The following is a 20,544-nucleotide window of genomic DNA, read 5'->3' on the forward strand; positions in this document are numbered from 1 at the left end:
AAAGACAAATTAAAGGGGGCTTTCCGAGCGTGTGTGGAGAGGAAACTGTGGGTGTCAAGGAGCTTTTGAACCGAGGAAAGCCAGCAAGTGAGAAACCAGTCTATGTTCTCAGAGGTCTCACCTAAGGCTCCTCCTGGGCTCACTTTGACCACAGTTGCCTGTTTACAAACCCTAAGGAGCTGAGTGAAGAGGCAGAGGAAGTGGAGGAGGGCTCCAGTAAGATAACAAGAACCCAAATTCCCTGAGGCACAGTGGGGGCAACAGATGTGACATCTCCTGAGGTCATTTCTCATTTTCCCTAAGAAAATTGTTAGAACCCATCAGCCTGAGCCCTGCTCCATGGCCTCACAGTCTGGCTTCATCTGGAGATCTGCAGCCACCCTTTGCTTCCTTTGGCAATCTGAGAGCTTCTTGCTGCCACTTGCTTGGGAATATTATACAAGAGAGATGGCTCAGCAGCTAAGAGCACTTGAGCCTCCTGCAAAGGATGCCCTTAGCTACCAAAGTGCAATCAATGAGGCTAAGCCTCTGAGGATAGGTTTCCCTCTTAGGGGTAGCAAGGCTTTCCATCTCAATCACAGTCTCCATCTTGTTTAGTGAGAAATACTTGTCATGCCGTGGACACCAGAAAGAAGATCTGGAGCTCAGCAGCCCTAGTGACATTATTCTAGATATTAGCTGTACTCGGCTAACAGTAGAAGAGTATTGAAGTTTGTTTTTTAAGTTTTAAGTGTTCTTAGTTGTTTCAGGAAGACAAGACAAGCTGTTCATCGTTGAACAACAACCCACATCTAAATAACTAACAGTAGAACTGAGAAACTGGCAAAGATATGTAAGATTGATATCAGTAAGTAGATATGTTTAACATATTAAAATAATGTAATTACATCCACACTGAGTAATTTGTATGAAAATTTCAGTGAAAATACATTACCTAGTATATTAGTAAAGATAAAATGATGAGCAAAGATTTGAGAAAAGCTAACATTAGTAAGATGGTAGTGAAATGCATTTTGCTAATGCTTTTATTGTAAGCTGTGCAGTAAAACTTATGAAACTCTAAGTGTGCATATCAATTCTTAACTATTTCTCCTTGAAGTAGTCAATTTAGGCAACTGGGTCACCTGTTCCTCCATTAAAAGTCACTCTAAACACTGAGGGCATAAGATAACTTTATCACAGTCATAGTTTACCTTAGGAGTTCAGGCAAAGCCCAGCAGGCACAACTGAGCTCTGCTGGGCCTCAGCAGGAGTGGCTCAAAGGACCATGGATAGCAGAGGGTTAAATCAGGAGACACATCTGAGCCTCAGGCTGCCAGCTCTTCCTAGGTTCCCAGAGGTGCACTTGTGGTGGCAGGATTGGGGCTTTTCACACTTTCCTGAGGCAGCAGCATTCCTCCCCTGGTGAGCTTGCTCCCTGAGGGCCAGCAGAGCATTGTAAAGTCAGGAGTGTAAAGGTAGTGCTGGTCTGTGCTCACTATTGGGCTAGTAGCAGAGAGGAAGGAGGGTTCTCTGTGAGACCCTGAGTTCACAGATGCACAAAGACCTTCTTGTGATAGTCCACTGCATCTTCATAGCAGCTGTGTCACATCCACTCAAGGGAGAAACAGCTTGAATGTGCTCAGATGACAATTGAAGACACTTGGCTTTGCATGTGCCTTTGAGGAATTGTCTGCAAACTCTGCAGACCGAGGCCTTTATGGCGCCCCAACCCACTCACAGCTCCCACTGAGCCTTCCTCATTCCCTCTACACTGTAGTCTACACCAGACGCCCCTATTATTCTGAATAGAACACATCTCATATAAAGCTTCCCAGCATCCAGACTGGGAAGACCTACATCTTCTTAAGGAAGTAAGCCGTCGTTGCTTTCCTAGCCTTTGCCAAGACCCAATGATTCCATCCAAAGACCTCTAAAGCACTCTCAAGCAGCTCTAACAATATATCACAGGTTCCTATAAAGTAGAAGGGAGTTAAGCGTCCATCTAACAGTTAACCACTTATCTCCATCGGATGGACACTAAACTCAGAAGGCTGTGGTGGATAATGGCATGACTGTCTTCTTCGTTTCCATTATGCCTATGTAAACATTAGAAAAGATTCTGCCAAAGAGTGGGTACATATGACGATGGCGTCACACTAGTTACCACATAAAGAATTTTTACTGGAGCGTTTTTCATGCATGTATAAATTTACACTACATGCATATCTGGTACCCATGGAGGTCAAAAGAGGGTGGTGGTCAGAAAAGGGTGGAGGCCAGAAGAGAGCATTTGATCTCCTGAGCCAGAGTTATGGGTGTTCATGAGCCATTCTGTGGGTGCTGGGAATTGAACCCGGCTCCTCTGCAAGAATGACGAGTGCTCTCAACCAATGAGCCATCTCTCTCTCCCTCCACAAATGAAAAGGACCACTTAGGATATAGTTATCTACTCCCTAGCATGCATTTAAAAGATGCTTGGGGTGAGAAGAAAGAGATGGCTATCTGTGGCGTGTGGAGATGACACATTGGAGCAGGCACTATTCCTGTCTAAGCTTTGTTCATGAACTGAACCAATGAAGGGGCCACTGTCTTTACATCCTGACACTTGACCCTTCAGAAAAAAACAAAACAGTGACTTAGATGTGACATCACAGACAGGCAATGCTTAAGAGACACATCTTCATGCTGTGTGCTGGCAGCAGTCACTTCTCACTAATGTCGCTCTATTCTCACAATTGCCTCTAGGAGAGCTTGACTCTGCACCTGTCACCTGTGCTAACCTTTGACAGCCAGCAGCAAGGCACCCCCATCCATTCCTAAAAAACCCTTTTACTCCCAGTGTGGACAGGGTGATTCTCAGGATTCAAACCAAATTAGTAAACATGAGCACAAGGTGACCTCTCCTCAGAAAGAAGCAGACAGACAGCTGTGCAGCTTCCACATCCACCTCTCCTGGTCACAGGCAAGAGAAAGCCCTTCATGGAGTGTGCAGCCACCGCACTTCTGTAAAGTTTCACCTGAAAGAATGGATGTGGAGAAAAATTGGTTATAAGCAAAGGGTCTAGTTATGAGAGTTTGGGTGTTTGGGGGGAGGGGTTATATCCAAGTTAAATATCCTCTTAGGCCATAATTATTCCCAAGTATGAAGAGTCTAAAACTTCTCCAAAGGACATCAGGCTTCTTAAGCATACAGGAGGCCACTCTAAAACTTGTCAGTAAAATGCTTCTTCATCACAGCTCGTGACTTTTAAAGATTATTCTCCTCACACATTATGTATATATTTCTACTCTAATATGAGGCACTGAATCCTTACAATACAAAGCTGCTTCCATTACCTGGAAAGTGCTATTGCAGGCTGATTAGGATAATTGAGTAATATGAGCCATCAGTTAGTTGATCAAATTATAGTCATGCCAACCACCAGCCTATTTCTAATCACAAGATATACATCCCAGGTTTAACAGATAGTATGATCCTATAGGTAGTTAAGGTCAAGTAGTCAGATGAAGTCTTCAGAGTCTCAGAGACCTATAGAATATGGCATTTAAGAAGTTTTTAATATCTTAAAGATTCTTTGAAAAGAAGACAGGTTAACTCCTGGCAACACCCAACCTACCACAAGAGGATGAGTAGCATCAAATATGCTCCTTATGGAGATGGCTTCAAATACGGCAAACAAGCCACTGGACAAAATGCAGTCATTCTACCACAGACAGAATTCAGCCTAAAAATGGGCAAGCTTGAGTACAGGCAGAGTTGACAGCCAAACTCTGCCAAGACAGGGTAAGCAGGTCCTCCATAGTTCCTGCCTCACAGTATGTCTGTCAGATGCATTGGACCAGAAGGCTGAAGATGATGCTCCAACATTATAGAGAGTGTTGAGTGGCTGTCAGGCAGTAAACTGTCTCTGTCATTTTTTTTTCCTTCTTATTTTGGAAGCTGCTAACCTCCACTTCTGGTTCACTCAAGTAGTTAACTTTCGTTCTTTCTCAAATCTCTGATGGGGTTGAAGACCAGATAGTTTAGTCTTACAATTAACCTAAGCTGTTTAGTGGATAAGATGTTTTTAGGTCTAGATAGATGTCTTGAGTTGGCAGGAATGAGAGATGATAGATATTGATTCTCAGTCAGAATTTTAGACTCCCCAAGATAGGAAAGATGTTTTCTACAAGGATGCCAAACGCAATTAGCCAAAACACCTTGAATGTAACATTCACATGATCCCTGATTCTTTCCTGCTTCTTCTTGTTGTATGTAATTTTTCTACTTACAAGTAACAATATAAATGTATATTTCAAAAATAAAAGTAAAACAAAATCTTCAATTAAAAATATTAAATGAATTTATTATTTATGCTTTGCCATTTTTATCACCTATTTACCCCCACCCCTACCCTCACCACATACAGTATTCTGTATCACCTTGCTAGAAAGCATGCCTGGCCAGGCAGGGTGGCACATGCCTGTAGTACCAGTAACCTGGGGAGGCTGAGGCAAGAAGATTGCAAGTTCAAGGCATGCCTCATCTACAGAGCAAAATTCAAGGCTCGCTTAGGCAACTTTGTGAGACATCATCTTAAAATGAGAGGTAAAAATAGGGCCAGAGACACAGCTTATTGCTACAGCTTTTGCCTGGTATCTATGTGCTAGGCACAAGGTTCGATCCTCAGTACAGAAAAATAAAATGGAGAAGAAAACAAAAACCGTACCTGCTACTCAAATGGCAGCTACAGGCCACATGAATGCAGTATTTAGTTATATAGACTGAAATGCACAGATGAGTCTCCAACCACTCCAACCACACTGCATAAGTTCATAGCCTTGTGAGCCCTGGGAAAATCGCCATCATCACAGAATCTTCACCGACAAGGGCTGTGCAAGAAACCACAAGACAGTTGTCAATGGTTTCTTAATAAGTCTGTGGTCTGAATCCTTTCCCATAACTGCCTTATGCTGCAAGAATAAAATGAGTTACTGTGAATTTCGTAGTTCACAGTAGGCTCTGCTCGCTCATTTTAGCCATGGCCTGATCCTCCTTCCTCACTTTTGTCCTGCATTTGTGGACTTCTATGGTCACATGGCTAAACGTTGAGTAGGACACTGGGAAAATGATCCTTCTAAGTGTGGTGTTACAAGGGCAAGAGGAGGTAGGCAAGGAGGAGGTAGCAAGAAGCTTTCTTGAGGAGGATCCCACCCTCCCTAGTAAAGAGTGAGCCTGGGACCTCCACATGTTAGGTAAGCATTGTGTCACTGTGCTATGTCCACAGGCTCCTTTTAGTTACTGATGTGAAACAAAACAGGGTCTTGTTAAGATGTCCAGGCCTTAAACTTATGATCCTCATGCCTCCCTCTCCCTCTAGTTGGACATCCCTGTGCTTTGGGGGGACATTTTAAAGCTATGATCCTCCTGCCTATGTCTCTCTAGTTGGACATGCCTGTGCTTTGGGGGGACATCTTTAAAGCTATGCTGAGACATATCTTCAAATGGCTCAAACAATTGATCAAGAGAAATTCTAGCCAGGAGCACAGAGACAGTCACTGCCTCCAGCCGACGAGGAGTGCAGCCAACTGTCAGTCCTCACTGTCTGCCTAGCACCCTTGCCCAGAGATTAGCATCTTCTGAAGAGAGATGCCTCTAGGCTAAGTGTTTTCTCCAGGGGAGTTGACATACAATCACGAGCTGGTAGACTTTTGAAATCCAGTCTCCTCACCTTCAATCTCAAAGTCTATGCAAACTGTAGAGTTCCCTGTGGAGTCAACATTTGTTGAGACTGTCTCAGTCTAACCTATGTCCCTACCCAATCCTGTGCGCTGTCCTTCTGCTCTCAGCTGTAAACCTCAAGGTGACTCCCCAGTAGCTTCTGTCATCACCACTGTAGCTCCACCTCAATAATCCACATGCCGTGGACCCCACACACACACACACACACACACACACACACACACACACGTACATACATAATGCATAAATGTACATACACAGAAACATAGTTTAAAATATCAGGAGATTAAAAGAAAAAGATAAGGCAATTGCTCCAGCCATTAAAAGACATTTTTAAATAACTCAACACCTCCAATAAAAGCCTTTATTTACTGAAGAAGGAATGAACAAAGTATGTATGCACTAATTTAAAAATTAATCACTGATAACCAATATCAATCTTATGGATGTTAGGGATACTATTATTTTTACATTTTCATTTCCCTTCTTTGTTTACTTTCATAGTGGACATAGGACCCAGGACGTAGTGTATTCTCGGCAAACGCTTGACCAATGAGTTCATCCCTGCTAGCCTCTGGTGTTTTGCTTTGTTTTTGAGAGGGGATCTTCGTAAGTACTCTAGCATGGCCTTAAATTTGCCATCCTCATGTCTCAGCCAGGAGATTATTTTATAGTAAGAGAAACCCTTAAATATAAAAAAGAACAGAGGAATAGCAGTAATGAATTCTAGAATAGAGCCAGACCTCAGGGTCCCGGATCTCTCTACCCTTCCTTGGCGATGACAACATGCTGCATGCTGCTGACCCTGCTGGACATGTAGAATCCCCTAGTCACTGAGGTCTAGTGAGCGATTCCATAGGGGAAAGGCTAAGACCACAACTGCATGGAAAATGCTTCTGTCTCTTTAAGCCATCATCTGGCCTTTCTCTCAGTTTCCTGATCTCTAAGACCCAGGCAGCCCAGCCACTTCCTTTATGCTCAGCCCTGGGCACAAAGAGGCTTCTGCACTCACAAGTGAAGCAAGGCATGAGGCCTGGGCTTCTCTGGGCCACTTCAGAGTCTGTCCCCAGGAAAGGTGAGCCTGAGCCTGTGGGCTGGGGTAGAGAGGGGGGCTCGGCGGTGAGACTCAAGTGTTGGCTACCTACACATCCGCATTTTACAAAGCACTATGCCGGTCTGTATCATGCAGGTGGCACAGACAAGAGCAGGTTTCCAGAAGTGCGGGAAGGGGGGGGACGTATGAAGAGAAAGCCATCCTAGATCTCTCAGGAGCAAAGCAAGTTTTACAAGGCACCATGCCTCAAGACGCACATTTGCCAAAGGCAAAAGATACTTCTGTGTCCCTGTCAACACCGCTTTCAAGGCCACAAGCAATGTGCCAGGTCTGCACCCTCAGAAGTCTCTTCTCACTGCCTGTAGGAGGGGGCTCTAGCCGACCTCAGAGGAGTGGAATTTGGTCATCAAGCCCTGTCCTCACTTGTCATTTAAACTTTGGCTTCCTGATTCAAGTCTGTCCCACTCCAACTACAGGGTCCTTTATGTCTACAATGAAGGGTTCAAAAAAAAACAGCGATTTTCAAATTCTGGGTGTGGATTAACCTCATGAGAAATATCCCATTTTTTTGTCTCAGAACCACTGAGGATGGGTCCAAGAAATGTGCTGTTCAGGGGGACACCTAACTATTTCTAAAAACATCAAGCCTGGAGGCAAGGAACTAGAGGATTCTTAGGCTCTCATAGGCATAGAGAACTGCAAGAGTTTCTGCTCCCAGATGATCAAAACCACTTGTCACCCAAGATTTCACTCAGTGCTTGCTTTTCTCTTTTCAATAGTTGTTGAAAAGCAGGCTTCCCCTCTGAACTCCACATGGAGTCCCTGCACAGGCTTCCACACTTCCCTCCAGGACAAGCTCCTCAGCTCCCACAGAAGCCTTGTTTGTAGCTCTCAGTCTTAGGGCTGCTTCTTCATTTCTCATCTGTGTCATTTACAGGCGTTTGCTGAAGATTTCTGCACAAAACAGTGACATGGGACCACATAGCAAGCAGTGGTGGTCCACTGTGGTGGACACTTGCCTGTAACTGAAGCACACTCCTAAATGCTCAGCTCCTTGCAGACAGACACCTGGCTTTGTAACCCGGTGCTTGCTCTTTAGACTTTGCTTGACATTGTGGTTGGGTTTTGCCCAGTTGCAGGAGTGAACACGTGAATGAGGAAACCAAACTTGAGAGACTTCCGAGAAGCATGGTGGGAAGGAGGATGGCAAGAGATGAGGAAAGCACCCATGGTAAGAGGCCCTTCTCAGGAATGCATCTGGCTGCTCTGTGAGCTCAGGGTAAGAAAGGGGTGGAGCCTCCTCAGGTCTGGAAGGCCCTGGGAATGAAACTGCAGGACCTGGGTCCTGCATTTGGCTGTGTCTCTGACCCTGCCCTGCTGGGAGACACTCAGAGCTGTGACCAGCCTGTCACTCACTGGTTCCCACACCATGGATGGAGGCTCCTAAACCTACTCTGGTCTCCGCAATAATGACACAGGATGGGAAATCCAGCACTAGAGTGAGCTTCCCTCACCAGATTCCCAGTGTTAGAGGACAGGGCATTAGCTGGGTATTCAGTATTTTGGGCCAGGGAGATGACTCAGTGGGTAAAGGCACAAGCTGCCAGGTATTATCTGAAGGGGAGGTGTTCTCTCTGGGGAGCTGGCATAAGACAAGAGAGGTGAAAGAGGGAAGGGGCAAACTCTCCTCTAACTCTATCAACACGGAGAAAGCCCACATTGGCTCCATTTTTGAGATGAGGCCTAGATTGAGAGCTTTCTGTGGGGGACAAAGGAGCACGAGGTGGGCTGAGATTCAACCCGTCTGGGATTGAAGGGATCCACTCTGCTAGATGGCCGGCATCTCAAGGGAAGACTACGGTCAAATCAGCACCAGGTTGGCCAGGTGTAGAGGACACAGACCTGGGAACTCCAGGAATTATAAGGAGCACGTGCACAGCAGCAGCATCTGCAGGTGCACAGGGAATCCAAAGGCAGAAAGGAGAGATGGGGAGGAGCCTGAGCTCAGGGAGCCCAAAGCAGATGGGAGCATCAGGCTTCCAAGGGGAACAGGCAATGTGGGTCCTTCCCTGTTATGCTGAAGGCTAGAACACAAACAGAGTTCCAGGGGAAAGCCCATGTCTCTACCTCACTGTTGCCACATCTGGTCCTCAGGCTCAGAGGAGGACTTGCGGGCTCCACAGAAACCCCAGCTGAGGCTCATCCTGGTGGGCAGGACCGGGACTGGCAAGAGTGCCACTGGCAACAGCATCCTAGGCCAGAAGTGCTTTCTGTCCAGGCTGGGGGCTGTGCCTGTCACCAGAGCCTGTGCCTTAGCCAGCAGGAGGTGGGACCGCTGGCACGTGGAGGTGGTGGACACCCCAGACATCTTCGGCTCTGAGGCCCTGCGAAGCGACCCCGCCTGCACGGAGACAGCCCGCTGCTTCGTGATGTCTGCACCTGGGCCACATGCTCTGCTCCTGGTTACCCAGCTGGGTCGCTTCACCTTGCAGGACAGCCAGGCCCTGGCTGCAGTGAAGCAGTTGTTTGGGGAACAGGTGATGGCGTGGACCATCGTGGTGTTCACGCGCAAGGAGGACCTGGCCGGAGACTCTTTGCAGGATTATGTGCACTGCACGGACAACAGCGAGTTGAGGGAGCTGGTGGCTAACTGCGGGGGCCGCGTGATAGCCCTCAACAACCGTGCCACAGGCCAAGAGCAGGAGGCACAGGTGGAGCAGCTGCTGGTCATGGTGGCCGGCCTGGTGAGGGAGCGCGGGGGCATGCACTACTCCAATGACCTGTATGAACTGGCGCAGGCCATGCAGGGCAGTGACCCCCAGGACCAACTCTCCAAAGTGGCAGAGAAGGTGGCTGTGCGCAGGAGGATGCTAGCTAGGCTGTGGAAATGGCAGAAATACTACAGGAAGTTCTGGAGGAAGGGCTTGACTATCTTCCTGGGTGTGGCCCTCCTGATCTCCCTGTGGTTCTACAGAAAGATCCCTGCCATTGGGGATCAGAATAACAAATAAAGATGGTCTAAGAAGATGTTACAAGTAGTAAGGAGATCTGTTAAAAAATGAATACTTAGAACTCTGCTCAGCACTTTAGTGCAGTGTGGGGTAAAGGCTCTGAGGTGCTCAGTCTCAGCTTTGCTATATCCATTCAGGGTTTTAAAAATAAATTGGTCTGACAAAAACTTTCTTTAGACATTTCCATCGTCCCTGTACGCCATTCTTCCCTTAAAATGGTGAAACGCATGTGGGAGCTTGTAAAAGGGGACACAGAAATCATAGCACAGAGAGAACAACCACTTTATTGTCTTTTTAAGGAGTGTTTTGGTTTATTCTTTGAGAATTTCATGTAATATATTTTGATTATATTCTCTCACTTGTCCTCCCAAGCCCTCCCCCCCTCCCTACTCTCAGAACCCCGTGTTCTTTATTTGTCTTGACAACGACATGACGTTGGGTTAGTTGGCCACATACTCCTGAGCATGAGGTCTGCCCTGGGGTGTGCTGGATGTATTGTATCACGCCATTGAAGAAAATTCAATTTCCTTCCCCTAGGAGCTACCATTTGTGAATAGCTCCAAGCTAGAGTGGGACTTTGTGGCCACTCCCTTTCTCAGGGAATTTTGTTGGGTTTGTTCTTGCTCAGGTGTTGTGCGTCCACTGTGAGCTCATGTGTGCACCTGCCCTGCTGTGTCTGGAAAACAGTTTCCTTGAAGTCGTCCATCACTTCGGTTCTTACAGTCCTTCTGCCCTCTCTTCCAGAGATCTCTAAGGAGCTGGGCCAGCCAGGGGTTTCCTTCCTGTGTTCAGACCAAAGCTCATGGTCGGGAAGTTTATGTCATTATTTAGCAGTGATAATAATAGAGGACTCACCGCCTGCCTTCAGGAGAGCATGTCCCATGGTTTCTTTAGGCTTCATTTGTTGCTCTGTTAAAAACAGACATTTTGTTTGGAAGATATCAAAGATTCCCCCCCCCCATCTCTTACCTTATAAGTTAATTATTTATTCAGGTTGCATCAGGATCTTAGCCCACTCCTGCCTCTCCTCCCTGCCCCACCCTCCCTCCATCTTCCCCCATCACCCCTCCCCTAAAGTAACTGTGGTACATTTACAAAATGGAATGCTACTCAGCTATTAAAAACAAGGAACTCATGAAATTGGCACGCAAATGGATGGAAGTAGGAACGATCATCCTGTGTGAGTTATCCCAGACCCAGAAAGACACATGGTACGTAGTCACTTATAAATGGATTTTAGTCATAGTGTACAGGATACATTTACTCACGTCACAGACCCAAAGAAGGTGAGTAACAAGGAAGAGCCAAGGGAGGATGCTTAAGCCTCACTCAGAAGGAGAAACAGAGCAGACGGCACAGTGGTTGAAGAGAGGGAACAAGGTAGCAGAGAGAGAACGGAGACAAAGGAGGGTGAAGATCTTACTTTCCTTCTCATTTTTTCTTTCTTAAGAATTGTTCCAAGATAGGCTCCGTGGCACATGTCTGCCACTGAGAAGGCAGAGGCAGGAGGAGCCAGTGTTCTTCTCCCAGGGCCCTTGGTTCAATTCCAGGGACTGGAGGGGTGGAGTGTGGGGGTGGGTGGGTGGGGGTGAAGGGGTGCTGATGTGAACTCTGGCAGGTTTCTGGGAGATTCTGTCTTTGTCTGAAGAGTTAGTCTGACAGGATCCTGACCTGTGGATTTCCTAGCCACCTTGAATCTGCCCTGGCAAACAACTCACACCTACTATCTCTGTCTACTAAGTTGAAAGGACTCGAAAATTTATTAGCCAAAGGTTGAGTGAAAATCAAAACAAAACAAAAAAATACTCTCCAATGGAGGCAGAATCACCCCCATAATTCCTTCTCTTTTCCTTTGCTTTCTTAAAAATCAAAATCAAAACCAAACCCCTAGGAAACATTTGTTTTTCCACTTTGCTTTGAGATGTTTATCTCTTTAAAGCCGCTTCTCCTGCTGAGCAGGGCGCCTGCAGGCATCTCTCTGAAATGCAAACATCAGGGCCTTGCTCCCCTGAAGGAACAAGGGGTCTAACTTAGGTTAGAGGCTGATGCCCAGCTCTCTCCTCCTTTTACAGACCTTCCTCTTGCTCTGAGGACCTGGGAAGCTTGTCTGCCCCTGGATAAAGGCAACCAGAAGACACAGCTGGTCACTACTGACTTTACTATAAAGGACAGTGACACTACCTCCCACTTCCTGTGCAGTCTCTTAGTGTGTCACCTCCCTAGACCTCTTGACATCCTAATGTTCATAAGCTAAGGCCACCAGAAAGCATCCTGGGGGAGTCCTCTGAGAGTTGCCCTGTATAAGCGAACCCTGAGTTTTATGCTCAAAGTTCCATATTTAATGGGCTCAATCAGGTAAAGAAATACTTCAGCTTGCTCCCAGCCCATCTGGGCATCCCATAGCTGAGAAACTCCACAGTGACCATCTTAGGCTCTGTCACAGAGTGAAGAAGGGACAGCCAGCACCAGGTCTTGTGTCTGAGCTCAGCTGTCCTTTGAGAGAGAGCAGTCCAGGCCCTCCAGGACCAGCAGTGTTTTTCCCTCCCTGTTTAGGGGGCTTGAGGAAGTACAGATGCTCATCTTTTGTGCTGATGGGGGAATCTAGGGCCCAGACTTTCCATACACAAGAGGACTTTCATGAACCCCTGGGAAGGAGCTGTACCCCATTTCCAGGCTTCTGGCTCCCAGTGCTGTGCACTCAAACCTTCCTGAAGGGGAAATGAGTAGGACAGGCCGGCTTTCCACAGGAAGCAGCCACTCACTGAAGCAGTTTTGCTGCCTGTGGCGGATGTTTCCACCCCCCCCCCCCCCACGGGGACACAGTCTTCAGGGCAGTGCTGTGTGCTGTATCACAGTGGGTTTGCTTCTTTTCCTGCCTCAAAACACTAGATTCAGGGCCCTGCCAGCAGCTGTTCTGTGAGTTCTGTGTTCTGCTCAGCAGGCACAGGTCTTCCCCTGGCCTGCAAGGGACCCTGCTGGTGACAGGAGGCCAAGCCACTCTGGCTTGGGTAAGGAGGAGGCCACCACTGCGCTGACAGCCCCTTGGGGCCTTGGAGGACCACAAGAGCTGCTCAGCTCCTCTGTTGCTCTCAGGTGAGCTCTGGTACTTTGGGTTCCCTGCACAGTGAAGAGCAGTGAGTGAGGGTCAGAGACAGCATATGGCGGGAGAGAGCCCTGAAATTTCCATGCCATCATCCCTAAGGCCCTGGGGAAGCTGGGGCTTTCTGAAGCCCTCAGGAAACAAAGCTGAACAAATGCTCTTTCTCAAAGCTCCCCAGCAAGGGGTGCAAACTTCTTCGTTTTACCCCAGACTCCTCAAAGCACACCCAGGCTACACTCCCTGCGCTGGGACTCCAGTACCTGAACAGAAAGGGGCACAGGATGGGCACATGAGTGGAGTGGGTACCAGTGAAAATGTCTGTGTTGATTTTGAGTTGTATGAGGGAGTGCAGGCACGTACTGATGCCACAGGACACTAGTGGACATCCGAGGACAGGTTTCTGAAATCATTTTCTACACTTGTGCTTGGTGGAAATAGCTTCTTTCTTGTTTCTGCCACACCCTGGGCTAGCTAGCCTGACAGCTTCTGGCCAGTTCTCCTCTCTCCACCAGCTGCCTCACTGTGTGTAATGCTGGGATTACAGGAGCAGGCCAGCATATCCTGCTGCTCAGGAGGGGTCTGGGCCTCAAAGTCAAGTTCAAGCTTGGGCTGCAGGTGCTTTGACCTGAGAGGCGCAGTTGCCAGCCCAGTGCTTCAGAACAAGGGAGACAAGAAAGTCTCAGGAAGCAGCTTCCTCAGCTGTGTTTTCATTGCTTGCTAAAATGAACTGCTGTGGTAAGTCGGCTTGGCTGTGCAGCTGAGAATGTGCATTTGTGTTTCTGCTTCTGCCTCCTTCCTGAGGAGCACCTTCCTGCTGCCTTGTCAGCGGCTGCTGCCCACACACTGCCTGCCGGTCTCCCATGGCCACCTCACGCACACGGGGGTGGGGGGAATTAGCAGAATTTTTTCCCCTTGTAGAAGAAATCTACCTCCATTCAGCTTCCCCACAGTTGTGTGCTCTGCTGACCCAACAGCTACCATGTCTCCTTGGGTCTCTCACAGACCCCCCTCCCCTCTTTTTCTAAGCTGTTGTCAGACTCTTTCTCCTGTTTGCTCTGTCACACATTTTAGTGTCTCTGTCTCATGCCCCTGTCTCACCTATGAGCATCTGGATATTTGTTCATAGCTGCCAACTGATTCGTTCCTCAGGGGGACACATGCCCCTGCAGTCTGCTCATTTCTCAGAAACTGATACAGAAACTTCCCTGCTAATGTTGCTGAGTTTGGTAATGAGAGGCAGGTTGCACACATGCAAATGACACTGAGATTCAAGTTAGGTTCAAATTGAAATCCTTCAAAAGGGAGCCAATACTCCCCCATGCAGCCTTATCTGTGAGTAATTCTTTTCTTGGGGGGCAGGGAGATTTTGTCTTGTAAAACATGAACCTAGACATAGGAGTACATGTCTCTGTGTTGGTTTTGGAGAGACCTCCAGCACCTAGGACCAGCTTGTGTCCTAAGCAGGGGACCAGCAGCATCATATGTGGGGTCACAGGAAGGGAGGCTTGTTGATTTGTTGTGGACGAGCGCCCCAACTCTCTGCTGACTAATAAATCCAAGAGAAGATGCAGATAAAAGGATCTATTTAGGGAGCTTTGTCTATAAGGCAGATATATGACCCAAGGCATGTAATGGTAATAGAAAGCAATCCCAGCAGCCTGTCAGTAGCCACCCAGGGACTACGGGCATGCAAGAAGACCGGAAACTCTGAGTGTCTGCACAGAGGACGGTCATGGTGGGGAAATTCAGCTTCATCTCCACCCACACTGTACCCTTTGCACTCACATCTCGGGAAATTAGCAGAAATGATGCTCTATGACTTGAAAATTCTTCATAAAAACCTGGATATAGTGATAGTAATAAGAACAGTGTGCAAGAAGTAGCCAGGAGAGGACTGCTCTTCTGTGGGTGCAAGGGAAGGAGAAGAAAAGAAGGGGGAGGGGAGGGAAGGGAGGGAAGGAGAGAGAGCAGAAGGAGGTGCACAGGCAGAGGAAGAACGAGGAGGAAAAGGCAGAGAGGGAGAGAGAGGGGGGGAGAGAGAGAGAGATGTCTTAAGATATTCTGACAATGTAAAAATAATTATTGATTGTTTTCTATGAAGAAGTCAAAGAAAAGGCATATTTCTTTGCAAAATAAAATTGTGATGGACAAAAATAACCCAAGCACCATAAGTAGCACACGTGCGATAAAGTATTTTCTGTTTGGTTGAGGCCCAGTGCTGTGTCTACAAGGCGATGAAAAGACTGTGTCATCTTGGAACACCTGTGGGATTTGGGGGTTTTCCTGAGCTCCTGGGACAAGCAAGGGCTGACTGACCCACTCAGAGTGAACCCTGAGCACACCCAGCTAACAGAAATATGTGTTCTGCATGAACTGTTCATCAGGAGCGCTGAGCAGTCCCTGGAAAGATTATTTTGCAGCATTCTTTGTTGTGAAAAGCAATGATTTCAGACCAGATTAGATGTCTGTTTAAGAAAAAAGGCTAATATTTTTGCAAAAATGACCTTTATGTAAAAGCTTAACATGCAGAAACAGGACTGAAAATTGTCCAAAGATGTATGTAAAAATGCATATGCAAATACTCTATGAAGGCCAGAATGAGCGAACAGCACAGAAGATTGAGAGAAAAAAAAGCCACAAAGCCTTGAAACATACCTGTGATGGTTTAATTTTTATCAGGTTAGCATAACTGCAGCAGAACAGCAAACCACTTGCAGTCATTGCAAATGACTTGTTTTCTTCTATGTTTTCTATGTGTATTTTTCCTAGTACAAACATGTTTTGAAACTACAAACTTTTAAGCCCTAGATGACTCCCATGAGAGGGAGCTCAGGCAAGTGCAGTTGGTGTCACAGGCTGGCCCTTCCTATTGCTCCCATTTGTATCTCACCCAAAGCGGCAACACCACATCCCAGCATTTGAACAGAATGTTTACACCATGCTCATGCCACTGTCTGGCCGAGTGTGCTGAAATACAGAAACCGTGGTTATTGGCCGACCAGGACCTCAGAGCCAAGCAGCGAAGATGCTTGACTTAATACCCAGTGGGAATTTTATCATGTCTGAATATTGACTCTTTCCACCCTGGTACCTCAATCTCTTCCCTGCTCTTCCCCGGTGTGGGGAGGTCACTTCTCCAGACCTCCTGTCCTCCCTCCTCTCAGGTCAGTCCTTGAAGGAGTGGCCATGCTCCATTCCATCCTCCCAGGGACAATGTGCTGGTTGCCTCTGTGCCCCTGGAGCAGTCTCTGGAAACCTGTGGCACCTCAATCTAATCACTGTTACTCACAGCAAGGCAGTTATTGTCTCTAATGCTTCACGGGTTTTGTTGTTGTTTGTTTGTTTGTTTGTTTGTTGTGTAGTTCTTGTTCATAGACAAAGGCTTCCCACGTTGAACTTTCAGCTTGGGGAGGTGGTCAGTTCCTCTCCAGTAGAATCTGCTTTCTGGTGAGTGAGGAAGAGCAACAGCAGCCCCACACAGTGCTGGGATGACCAGCCTCACTCCATCCAGCCTCTCAGAGAGGTTTGACTGTAAAGCACAGGTGGGAGCACTGGCGATGGAAACAGCCATGCAAGGACAGTTATGCTCCATTACCTGAGTCAGATGCCTTTCCTGTGCCCACAGGGACCTGGCTTGAATTCCTCTCCTGTTTTTTGTTCTAGAAGAGAATGGAAGGCCTTCCGAAGAGCACATATGGAACTACAGTTGAAGGTAAGAAAACACTAAGGTCCTAAAGAGATTGAGCAGGGGAGGGAGTCACTGTTCCTCATCCCCTAAACAGACACAGACTCAGTTACCACCTAGGGGACAAAAGGCAAATGATGTTTTCCTCCATGTCTCCAACTTACTTGTGTCCAAGAAACTGTGTTGTAATGTCCACATATGTGCGCGCACACACACACACACACACACACACACACACACACGCACATGCATACATATGTACAGAGAACACACAGACAGACATGTATGCTTATAAACACACATATGTACATGTGCACACACACATGCATGTACACACACACACACACACACACACACACACACACACACACACACACTCCACTGTGACATTCTCCTTCATTCAACTTGGAGAAACTTGACTCTAACACTCATTTAGACATTTAGAGTTAGGCGGCCTGGAACTAAGTTGTGACAGTTTCGCTTCCTTCATCTCCTCAGCTGCAAAAAAGAAAAAAGAAAAAGAAAAATTATCCAAAATGATTATTTCCTACAAAACATCCCAGAAGACTAAAGGAAAGGGAAAAGCCAACACAGAGTAAAGGGAATAATATGATAGATTCTTTATTTCTATAATACTGAAGCAGTGATAGAAATGTGCATTCTACCACTGAGCTACAGCCCAGCTTCCCCGACATGAGAGGACTGTAGCCTACAACGCACTTAGGATTCATTTGGATTCACAAGGCAGCCCCAGATCCTCATCCTGTAGATGCTGGAGATTTGAGTTCTTGGTCCATGGTGTCCTCCCAGCATGCCTTCTCTTCTTGGCCCTGGGCCACGCCAGGCCAAGCGGAAGATCTTTCTGGCATGTCTGCTTTGTCTGCTTCTAAGTGTTGCTAACCATCTTCCCTTCCATCCTTCTCCAGCCGCCTATTGTGGTGTCACCTCTCAGACTTCGAACTGATATTAACTGTCACCCACCCTCACCTTAATTCAAGTGCCAGCTTTGCTTCCTAGACCATCCAGCTGTCTCTGAGTGTGAGTCTCTGCAGCTTTCCCACCTAAAATACCATGGGGGGAGCACATGCTGAGCATGTTCACACAGTCTGGAAAACTGTGGGTAAAGAGGTGACTCTGTCTTGTCATTCATGGCTTCTTATCTCTGCCTCCTTCTAAATTCGTACTTATTGCACAACCAGTTTTCTAAGGAGATGCCCTGAGCATCTTCCAGGGGAGAGCATGGGGAACTCTTCTTCAGAAAATTCCTGTTTGTCTTGGTCCAGATGGAGTATAGCCTCTTCTTCCTGTGACACGTCTACCCCTTGCTTGTGACTCCCAACAGGGACTCTGTGAAAGCCAAGAACCACTTAAAATTATAGGCAAACTGCTGCCACTACTTTTAAACTTTATTTTATTTTGGTCTCTTAATCCCTCTTCCTGCCTTCTCCACCAAAATCCCTTTCAACACGCGAACACCAGGTAGGAGACAAAGCAGGTTAGTGGGGAGATGGCGCATAGTTCTCTAGTTCTGCTAATAAAGGTTGTTGGGTTCCTCGGGGCAAGTTCAACCTTCCTTTCAGGATATGTCGGACTTCTTCTCATCAAACTCCAACAACATCAACAAGAGCATTTGGGGGCAGGGGTGAGTGGGTTGAGCACCAGCATTCTTTTTACCTCGAGCCCCCTATCTCTCTCTCCGGGCTCTGGTAGTTATTTCTTTTCCAGGGTCCTTAGAATCAAACTATTTGCAGCTGGCAAAGAGCAACTCTCAGAGTCCACATGAGGCAAACAGTCTGCTGCTGTGGACAATCATAATCAGCCCCATAGCCCATACCTGGGATTACAACAAAAACATGTTCTATAACATAATAGAATTTTTAAAGACACCAAAATTTCCACTGCAGCATACAAATGGGAACATTGAAGGATGCCTATTTTCCTGGAAACAAGAACCATTGCTTTCATGAGATATTCACAAGGATCCATTCACTCAAATTCAGTAAAAACACAAACCTTTTCTTGTCCACAGGTAGAGAGAAAGCTTGCTCCCTGAGGATGCTCCTGGTGGGTAAATCTGGCTGTGGGAAAAGCGCCACAGGGAACAGCATCCTCTGCCGACCAGCATTTGAGTCCATGCTTGGAGGCCAGTCAGTGACCAGGACCAGCCAGGCAGAGACTGGCACATGGAAGGGAAGGAGCTTCCTCGTGGTGGACACGCCCCCCATCTTTGAGTCAAACACCCAGAACCAAAACATGGACAAGGACATTGGAGACTGCTACCTGCTGTGTGCCCCAGGACCCCATGTGCTGCTGCTGGTCACCCAGCTGGGACGCTTCACAGCTCAGGACGTCATAGCTGTGAGGAGGGTGAAGGAGGTCTTTGGGGCAGGAGTCATGAGGCACGCGATTGTCCTCTTCACCCGCAAGGAGGACCTGGTTGATGAGACCTTGGATGAGTTTGTGACCCACACTGACAACCACAGCCTGCGCAGCCTGGTCCAGGAGTGTGGGAGGAGGTACTGTGCCTTCAATAACAGAGCCTCTGGGGAGGAGCAGCAGGGGCAGCTGGCAGAGCTCATGGCCCTGGTGAGCAGGGTGGAACAGGAGTGTGAGGGCTCCTTCTACAGCAATGACCTCTTCTTTTATGCTCAGGTGATCCTGAGCGGTGGGCACAGTGAAGAGCAGGATCCATATGGCAGCTACCTGGTCAGGGTGAGGCAGGAGGTGGAGAAGCTGAAGCAGGCGCTGAGGGAGCAGGAGCGCAGCTGGGTGGCTAACCTGCTTTGCTCACTCAAGTTCTCCTTGTGCTGCTGCATTTGCTGTGTTTGCCGTGACTGTGATTTTCATTATTTACTTGTATAGTAAAGAGCACTGAGCCTTTTCAGGTGATTTCTGCCTTTCCCCAGGGTCTGTAACAGAGCAGCTGAGTAGGGTCTTATGCATTGTTTTCAGATGCCTATTTCAGTGCCCTGAGATCTGGTTACCTCCCTGCCATGGCCATTGTTATGAATATTCAACCGTCCCCTGGATCCTTGTGGTATAAGGAATGTTCCCCCAGTCACCCCTAGTGAGCTATATAAAGTTGTCTACACCTGGGCAGAGCAGAAGTGAGGGGTGGAGTTAAGATTTTCTGGCTTTGGGGATGGAAGGATCATAGGAGAGAGGAGGGAGAGAAGAAGAGAGGGACCAGAGCCGCCATGGGGAAGCGGGAGAGAAGCCCAGGACCAGTCAGTGTGGATGGAGGAGAACAGCCGAGATGAGCAGCATAAGCAGCTAGCTATGGAATTATGGGTGGGAAGTCGCCCAGAGAGAACTCATTAGAGCCATTGGCATGGGACGGAGGCTGGGAGAATAAGGATAGCTTAGGGGATTAATATCTGCCCAGGCCCAGGTAAAATAAGGATTATCTAAAATCTGCTGAGTGTCTGTTGATTTGATAGCAAGTCAAATTAAACTGCTGCAATAATTATAGATTTTAACAATACACATTATTATCCCACTTATATTTACTACAACCAAATACCACTAGGTAAATAAAGTATGAAAGAAAAATGTGTCCTCTTTGTTTAAGTTGTGAGAGTAAATGATGAATCATTTACAATGGCAGCTTGTAAAGGTCTGGGGGCTTGCAAAAGGGACGATGCATGGACTGAGCATCAGTGGGTGTGTCCTATCTAGGGCCCCATTTGCTACAGAGGTGACACACACAAAGGGGAATCTTACTTTAGTCCTAAGTACAGCCTGACCTCACTGAAGCTATAAATCAGAACTCTGCCATCTTGCCCCCCCTCCGCAAGGAAAGACAAGAACCATGTGCATGAAGCAGAAGACTCTACAGGGGTAGAAGAGAATAGGGTCAAGAGATTAGGACACGAGTAGGGAACTGAGTGAAGACATTACAAGAGCAGAGTGGGTCTCACCCCAGAGAAAACAGGGTCAGCAGCCAACCAGCCCCGGAACCAGAAAGTCTAAGGTCAGAGCTACGAAGGG

At 47.4% G+C, this 20,544-nt stretch overlaps 1 protein-coding gene across 1 annotated transcript; it reads left to right on the forward strand.

Moving 5' to 3' along the window:
- The first annotated feature begins 6,661 nt into the window (after positions 1-6,661).
- On the forward strand, positions 6,662-20,106 carry LOC311599647 (GTPase IMAP family member 8-like). Its single transcript, XM_084785670.1, has 7 exons — positions 6,662-6,779; positions 7,892-7,989; positions 8,913-9,766; positions 12,711-12,862; positions 16,533-16,581; positions 18,135-18,196; positions 18,438-20,106. The coding sequence occupies exons 1-7, from the start codon at positions 6,679-6,681 to the stop codon at positions 19,414-19,416; spliced, it is 2,295 nt and encodes a 764-aa protein (XP_084641796.1). The 5' UTR covers positions 6,662-6,678; the 3' UTR covers positions 19,417-20,106.
- Positions 20,107-20,544: the final 438 nt, after the last annotated feature.

This window comes from Acomys minous, assembly GCF_964271855.1.
Source record: "Acomys minous genome assembly, chromosome: 6".
NCBI classification, from domain to species: Eukaryota; Metazoa; Chordata; class Mammalia; order Rodentia; family Muridae; genus Acomys; species Acomys minous.

Coding starts and splice junctions, on each gene's coding strand:
- LOC311599647 (XM_084785670.1), top strand. CDS start 6,679: ATGCTCAGCCCTGGGCACAAAGAGGCTTCTGCACTCACAAGTGAAGCA. Junction 6,780..7,891: donor AGAGTCTGTCCCCAGGAAAG/GTGAGCCTGAGC, acceptor GGTTTTGCCCAG/TTGCAGGAGTGAACACGTGA. Junction 7,990..8,912: donor AGATGAGGAAAGCACCCATG/GTAAGAGGCCCT, acceptor TCTGGTCCTCAG/GCTCAGAGGAGGACTTGCGG.